The sequence below is a fragment of the Crinia signifera genome, chromosome 1 (genome assembly GCF_055691185.1).
Source record: "Crinia signifera chromosome 1, ASM5569118v1, whole genome shotgun sequence".
NCBI lineage: Eukaryota > Metazoa > Chordata > Amphibia > Anura > Myobatrachidae > Crinia > Crinia signifera.
In genome coordinates, this window is record NC_139217.1 from 331807508 (window position 1) to 331816453 (window position 8946).

Here is an 8946-nt window from a genome sequence, read left to right on the forward strand (position 1 = left end):
TGCTCATTGCACATTCTGTACCACTGACTGTGGTTGATATTTCAGACTAGTCAGATCAGGAGTGAGTTGGATTTGGTACCACTAGAAACTGAATATACTGTCAATTTCTGTACTTGTATATAGGTAGAAATAAATCTGTGTGTGAATGTATCATCATGTATTTTCCATGTATCCACCATCCACAAAGCTTTTCACTGTACATGAATAGAATGTACAGTATAAGAAAATGTACATGCAATGGCATTAGACAAGGAAGTGTTTACTATTTTAAGTAGGTTAACTGCACAACATTCAAATTTGGGGCCAAAGTAATAGGGTGAGAGAATCAGAAGTGAGAAATTTTGTTCAGATTTTTTTTTTAAAGCTGCAATCATTTACACGGAGAAACCAGGTTGATTTTGCCATGTAATTGATTGCCGCTTTAAAAAAATTTGAAAACTCTCCCAACATCTCTCACTTTCTGATTCTCACACCCTGGGCCTTATTCTAGTTCACTCTTTCTGACAAAATCCTTCTTAGATGGACAAAACCATGTGCACTGCAGGTGGGGCAGATGTTACTTGTGAAGAGAGAATTAGATTTGGGTGGGGTTTTACTTCAAAGTGAGATCTATATTGCAGTGTAAAAATAAAGCAGCCAGAATTTACCCTGCACAGAAAGAAAATAACTCACCCAAATCTAATTCTCTCTGCACATTTTACATCTGCCTCTCCCCCCTTCAGTGCACATGGTTTTGTCCATCTAAGAAGGATTTTGTCAGAAAGAGTGAACTAGAATAAGGCCCCCTATTACATTTGGCCAATGGTCTTCAAACTAATATTTTGGTATCTATTTGTACTGTATGATCTAACAACAATCCTACTTATTTCAATTTTATCAGCTTTCTGCTTTTGTTGACTCAATGTTAATTATTTGCCACTTTTAACTGATCTTTTTTTTAATTTACTTTAACAGTATTGTTATATCATTATTACAGGTTAATGAGACACATTTGTGTGCTGTAATAGTTTAGCATTGTGCTACAGTAGGTGTTATTTTTTTAGTTTATTTTTTTTATAATAGCAGCATCATCATCATAGTATAATGATATATATATACTGTATGAATATATAGGAAAACAGGCAAATATGATATGTTGCATATACAGTACATATAAACCAAAACACAAATTCAGAGAGAAGGTGCAATGATTTTCCATTTCATTATTTTGTTTCCTTTTAGCCCTAATGAGAACCTATCTGATATGGATGTGATATTATGTGTGTAAGACCATTAATGCAATCCTTACACTGATTAGGAGAAATTAACAGAACAGGATCTAAATGTATCAAAAGTCAATTCAGAGTAGATCGTGAGTGATGGAAAGGAAAGAAAACTTCACAAATATCATCAGTACTTTTATTATTTTAGGATTTCCCACTTCTCCCCCTGTTCAGATTCTCATGTTCTTTATTTTTTGCATCATATATGTTCTGACCATTGTAGAAAACCTTCTTGTTAACATAATGATCTGGAAAAGTCCAAAGCTCCACAAACCAATGTACTTCTTTCTGGGTAATTTGTCCTTCCTGGAGAGCTGGTATGTAACCGTCACTGTGCCCAAACTACTTTCTATATTTCTGACAGGTGATGGGAGGATTTCATATACTGCCTGCATGTCTCAGCTTTTCTTCTTCCTGTGCTTGGGTTGTACCAAGTTTGCATTATTAACTGTTATGGCATATGACCGATATGTAGCTATCTGCAACCCTTTGCATTGCGTCACTATAATTAACCAACATTTTTGCTTAATTCTGACATTTTGCTCCTGGTTTATTGGTATAACTATATCTTTTGTAAAGTTGTATTACATTTCTCATCTCACTTTTTGCAATTCAAACCTCATAAATCACTTTTATTGTGATGTGTCTCCAATACTCAATCTTGCATGCATGGGCATAAAGGTAACAGAAGTTGTGGATTTCATCCTTGCACTGATTATACTCTTAATACCACTCCTGCTTACGTTTTTGTCGTATTTGTGCATTTTGATTACCATCCTTAAAATCCCGCATTCCAGTGGGAAAAAAGTTTTTTCTACGTGTTCCTCTCATTTGGTTGTTGTTGTCATACTCTATTCTACCACACTGTTCATGTATGCCAGGCCAAGCAGGGCTCAATCTGTTAATTCTAACAAATTAGTGTCTGTTGTCTATACGATGGTTACACCCTTTCTCAATCCAATCATCTACTGCCTAAGGAACAACGAAGTGAAGGATGCTATCTTTGTACTTGTCTTTAGGAACTGACCTAGAAAATTAATAAACTGAAAAAGCCTACTGTTCAATGCTTACTTTGGAACACTTAACACTGGCTTACCAAAGTAAATGTATTTAATTTTGCTGATCTAATATGCTAAATCATTATTATGATTTTTATTAAACTGAATTCATAAACTGAAAATAACACTTAAATAATTGCATAATGAGTCATACTTAGGGGGTTATTCAATACAGGAAAACGGCTGTCCATCCCAATGTATTGAGGCCCCTACCGGTACTCCAGCGGTAGGGGTGGGGGGTGCTATGAACAGAAGCTCTGATCTCCCACGGGTGGCAGGGGGTATAAAATCAACCGCTCAGCATGTAGGGCCTGGATCAGTAATTTCCACTAATTACCCCTTTACTGCACAGATGGTGGGAGAAGGGGGCATTGGGATGAATGAAGGGGCCCTGAAACATAACTTCCAGGGTGGTAGAGGATGTTTAATACGCAGAGGAGGGGTGTATAGTGGAGAGGGCTTATTATTCATAATTTTCTGGTGGGAGGACAGCTTGCTTGACTGAAGATATCTCCAGTTCCCGGAAATAGATTTCTTAGTTTTTAATGGAATTAAAAATGAGAGAATCCCACCTACCAAATGGTACTGGGGACTAGGGGGTCAGTGTTTAGGAGGCAGAGCAATCAGTAACCAGCTGCTTGAAGGCTGATATCTCTGGTTCTGGGAAAAGTGAAGACACGCTACTAGTGTCCATCAAAGGGGGAGAGACCAGCTTTTGGAATATACCCTCAGAAAAACTCTAAGTCAGACAGAACCTGAAATATCTGACTGGGAAGAGCAATTAACAGGCTTGGATGGGACCACTGCTTTGAAGTCAGATAACTCCGGTTCCCAAGGGTCGATTTTTAAAATTCTTTTACCCATGGAAATAGGGGACCCTCAGTTCCCTTAGACTCATGGAGGGGTTTCTGTGTAATCAGAACCCCCCCCCCCCCCCCCTGCGTGCACCACTGTCCTAAATTTGATTTCTCTCAATTGTCTATCATCTGTATGGAAATAAATCTATTTCTTTGTTTCACATGCTTAATAATGCATTAATTACTTTTGTAAGCCAACTGAATTTTGGCTGTAAAATTCTATCAAGAGCTGCTAGAGTTGATGACCCAATTGGCAAAACAATTTAAGGAGCTCAAAAATAATTTTATTCTATGCACTGCATTAGTATGACATGTCTTAAGCGTACCATACATCTACAGATTTTATGTCCAATCTGGCTGGTTGGAACACAAACCTGGTAGTATCTGAATGACAGTTTTCCAGCATCCTTTAAGATAATGGTCAACTGTCATTTGTTCTCATCCATTACCAGGTTTTTCTGCCAACCAGCCAGATCGGACAATAAATTAGTAGATGTATGGCCAGCTTTAGGCTCCAATTCTTTCTTTAGTAAGTGAAACAGTGCCAGTGTAGTCACAGATACAATTCTTATAATATCTTCATGAGTTTGACTGTGGAGAGTGAGAAGCCTTCATCACTTGGTAACCTGATACTGATTTTTTCTGAGATTAAACATGATGCCACCATTCCAATTCTAATATGAAGATATTATGTAACTGTATCCATATGTCTTCATGCGTTGATTCCATGAATGTCCTGATGGTACAAAAATAAATTCATGTGAAATCATTAAAACAAGATCATATTGAAACGTAAGATACAAGTTATAGGGTCAGATTCTCTAAGCTTCAAAAGTGATAAAATGGAGAGTGATAAACAGCCAGCCAATCAGCTCCTGCCTGACATTTTTTAAACACAATCTGTCACATGGCAGGTAGGAGCTGATTGGCTGGCTGTTTATCACTCTCCATTTTGTCACTTTTGAAGCTTAGAGAATCTAGCCCATAGATTGAAATTTAAGTGTCATGAAAGCTAGAGAACAAATGGCAGAATTGCACAGGACACTACCATAAGGCTTTTTGCTATACTTATAAAATAATAAAATAGATACTTTTTGTACACAGTGATTATTTAGTCTATCCAATGTTCCAACTTGCCCACTCCCAACACTTTCCAGTGCCCATTCTACAGCATCTTAGCATAATTGTTAAAGCCTCCAAACCCGCCCCCTCCCAGCTCCATACTGTACCTCTTGTTTCAAAATCAAAAATTGATGTCTATGTGATTATAATAATAATATAATTAAAAAAAAATTGTCCTAATTTTAAAGTTGATTCTTCAAAATATATACAATATATACAAATGATATACAAGATAATTCCATAAATCACCACTATGCATGAAAAGCCGTTTCACAGAACTGTACTGCAAACAGCTAAAAACCACTATAGAACTAGGTTTACATTAATACCAAATGGGAGTACAGCCTGACCTCAATAACCCAATTGTTTAAATTTGCAGCACATGGACAATTTATGCATGCATAATTCAAGCATCATCTATTGTTTTCTAAGGGGTAAGTACTGTCAATGAAGATAATAAATTCACCAGAAAATCAGTGTAAATGAAAAATAATTATTTTACTATAGATCACTCTATAGAGCCCTACCAACTAGAGTCCCTATTGCAAAGTACATTGAAAAAAGTAGCACATCCATGATTTACACTACATTTATCCCTGCTCTCAGTGATGCAGTGCAGACTTAGATACAATCCAGATCAGGGGGTGCAGCGGTATCTTCTAATTCACCTGTTGATCAGTTCTGGAGGAGTTATCTGATCCTTTGGTGAGTACTGTTATGTTACCCCATATCTCTACTAGAAAAAAATGTAGCTTAACCATATCCCTTCCTCCTACTGCCTAACCCCCAGCCTACAGTCATACCTGCAGAATGTTGGTGATTAGCATGTCAATACATATGTAGATATGTATCATACATCTAATCTCAATACGCCTCCCAGTCCTTAGATGACTGGTGCGATAGGTCTCTGGTAACCATGCTAGTGTCGGTAGTCTTAATTTAAATTTATGTCAAAAATGTGACTAGGATGCACGGGGACATTGTGGTAAGTATATCCCTAAGGGGATCTTTTACCCACTGCAGTATTTCCAAATATTTTGTCATATGTGGATATTGACTATCTGGTGGTTATCCTAGGAACAGATTGCTATATTTATAACAGGAATGCAACATTTTTTATTATGAGAGAAAGGGTGTATAATGTTTTTCATGTTTTATACTAACTCATTCAGTTGTAACTTCCCCATTGGTTGTCTAGCACCACTAGTCTTCTTTTTATTTTTACAAATACAAACAGCTTACCTTTTAATTTCCCAGGAAAATGAAAATACACCAGAATGTACAGCCCAGCAGTCAGTGATATAGGGCCAGATGCAGTAAGCTTCAAAAGTGATAAAATGGAGAGTTATAAACAGCCGGCCACCTACCTGTCATGTCAAAGACTGTGTTTGAAAAATGACAGGTAGAAGCTGATTGGCTTGTTTTTTATCACTCTCCATTTTATCACTTTTGAAGCTTAGTGCATCTGGTCCAAAGTGAAGAGCAACATCCAGGTCACTTAGGGGGTTATTTTGGTTCACTCTTTCTGACAAAATCCTTATTAGATGGACAAAACCATGTGCATTGCAGGGGGGCAGATGTTATTTGTGCAGAGATAATTAGATTTGGTGGGGTTTTACTTCAAAGTGAGATCTATATTGCAGTGTATAAATAAAGCAGCCAGTATTTACCCTGCACAGAAACAAAATAACTCACCCAAATCTAATTCTCTCTGCACATTTTACATCTGCCCCCCCTGCAGTGCACATGGTTTTGTCCATCTAAGAAGGATTTTGTCAGAAAGAGTGAACCAAAATAACCCCCTTAGTTATCAGCAGCCAAGGTGCTGAGGTGGATGGTAGTAGCTCTCATGTGTTGCCATGTTGTAACATTTACAGATGTGTCCTGGTACATTGTTGCTGCATAGAGCAGCCTAACGGTATGCCGTATTCATTTGCAACACTGCTGGCTCCCACTGAAGAGAATAATAGGTGGGTGTGGCTACCATTCACTTCATTGGCATAGCAGATGCTGTGATATCTTTGTAGAAAATATGTTAATGGTCACATCTGTATGACTGTATGACTGTATGGGAATAATCCATAGAGGTCTTATTGACGTAGTCACAGTTTATATATAGTTAGACATAAGGGGTGAGATTTAATAGGATGAGAGATTCAAAAAGTGAGAGATTTTGTGAGAAATCTCCAGTTTTTTTAAAGCGGCAATCATTTACACTTCAAAATCAAACTGGGTTTGCAGTGTAAATGATTGCCACTTTAAAAAAACTGGCGATTTTTAACAAAATCTCTCACTTTCTGAATCTCTCATCCTATTAAATCTCACCCAAGGTGTTTGGATGTATGCTTTGCACTGTAGGGTTAGTGCAAGTGGACACTGATGATGATTGACAGCAAACCAAGTGTACACATGAGCACACCACAAGATGACTATAACTCTACATATGGGTGAATATATTACGTATTAGGACCACAGCATGGAATCACATTTGGTGGAATGTGCAGTAATAGCAAAATTAGAAGATTGTATCATTTGAACATTACACTTCTGAAAATTGACCTGTGTGACTTGTGTGACATGTTATTTGCATGAGCGGGGATTGACCTCTCATGCTTTTGCTGGCTAGATATTAGTTCTTGAACCACTTGGAATGTAGCTGATTAATACTTATTTATTTATTTACATTTTCTTATATAGCGCAGCAGATTCCGTTGCGCTTTACAATGGTAGACAGTGATAAAACAAACTGGGTAACAACAGACAGACTTGGAGGTAGGAGAGCCCTGCTGCAAGTTTACAATCTATAGGCAAGTTTACAATCTAGAACAGTATCGTTTTTAATCTCTGTATGTTATTGGAGGATACAATGTTATGTATAGAATAGATAGGAGCAATGTTCCCTCTAATTTTACGAAGGCTGTGTGCGGCAAAAGATTTTGGCTGTGCAACTTTGGAAGGAAATTTAAATTTTTGTGCGTCAATTATATATCACTGAAAAATGACGTCCAGCATTTGTGTTAACTTTACTTCAAAATGATATTAAACATTTAAACATTCAAAACACAGCACACAATGTAGTTAATGGGTGAAACACAAATTAATTAAGTCCACAACTGCAAAAAGGGACCACTGCTGCTTTGTGCGCTCTGTTGTAATGTCTGTGCGCACGCTTGTCGAGTTGTGTGCGCGCGCACGTGCGCACAGCTTAGAGGGAACACTGGATAGGAGGATAATACTCCGTAAATTGTTGTAGGAAGAGATAGAAACATAACATTAGAGGACAGATAAGAAAACTTGGCCTAGCTAATCTGCCCTAAACACATGTACATGCATACACTTACACACTTGGACTATTTTTATTTGTCAGGAATCAATTATGCTACCAATATATTTTTGGATTGTGGGAGGAAACCGGAGTTCCCAGAGAAAATCCACGCAAACACAGAGAGAATATACAACTCCAAACAGGGAAATGGTGGGAATAAAACTCATGACCGGTGCTTTGAGGCAGTAATGCTAAAAGTAACTCCATCTGTGCTGCCAGTTAGGCCATCACTGACAGTGGGGAGAGGAGGGGGCTTTCTCCAGCCCTCTACTGTCACATTAGGAGATTATAATATAGATATCCCTACCTTAAAACAACGTTAACCTACATTTTTCCTTTCTGAAAAACTTTTTAATCTTTTTCACATATTTTCGGACAAAAAATCAACAGCAAAAACAAATTGTGGATTCAATTGTGGCTATTACACAACACAGACAATGGACGGTATTCAATGAGAATACCTGCGAGGTGCAGCGAATCCTTTTTAGGATTCGCTGCACATTCGCCACGTTCCGGAGCCGGCGGGCTCCGGTATTCAACGTGTCAGGGGCTCGCTGCCCCTGACTGGCGAATATGAGCTCCTGCAGCGATTGCCGCAGGGAGCCTGAGGACGGTGCCAGGCAGAAAGATGGTAGTCTCTCTGCCTGCCCCAGAACTTTGTGGGGGGTAGGTGGGCTCCCCGGGTGCCAGGCAGCACAGGCTGCCCCCCGGGGGTGCCAGCAGGGGAGCGTATATTCACTACACACGATCGTAACGATCGGGTGCAGTGAATATATGAATATGTAATGAGCGGCTCGGCTCCGGCGCCCCCTGCTGGCTGCTGTGTAAAGAAAAAAAATATATATATATTTTTTTTTATTAAATATATATTTATGTGCTTACAGCACATGAATAAAAATAGCATGCCCCTCCTCAGAATAAAATTCCTGATTTTTTGACACCAAATGTAAAAAACAAAACACTTTATTTTAAAAGTTCACATTCCACTTCACCATAAAAAGATAGCGATTGCTACTCGGTGAATCATGGTGAAAAAAACCTTGAAATGTATTCGCCATGTGGTCATTGAATAGGGTGATTCACCGTTTTAGTCAGAAATTCGCCAAACAGCACAAATTTGCCATAAAAACATGGCGAATCAGGCTCATTGAATACCGCCCAATGTATGCCTGCTTAGATAAGGCATCACCCATTATTTTCTATTAAATATTAATGGCACGATCACTGTAAATGGAGAAAGGAAATTATTTTTTTACAGTATGTACTATACATCACTCCATGGAGCCTTACCAACTAGTTTAATCTATGTGCTCTTTGCAAAA

General features: G+C 38.2%; 1 protein-coding gene across 1 annotated transcript; it reads left to right on the top strand.

Annotated features, from left to right (window-relative positions):
- The first annotated feature begins 1358 nt into the window (after nt 1-1358).
- LOC146079831 (olfactory receptor 6B9-like) lies at nt 1359-2288 on the top strand. The gene has a single exon (XM_083186472.1). It carries the CDS (start codon nt 1359-1361, stop codon nt 2286-2288), a length of 930 nt encoding a protein of 309 aa, XP_083042598.1.
- Nucleotides 2289-8946: the final 6658 nt, after the last annotated feature.

What these genes read in the sequence shown, in the direction of transcription:
- LOC146079831 (XM_083186472.1), top strand. Translation starts at nt 1,359, where the DNA reads ATGGAAAGGAAAGAAAACTTCACAAATATCATCAGTACTTTTATTATT.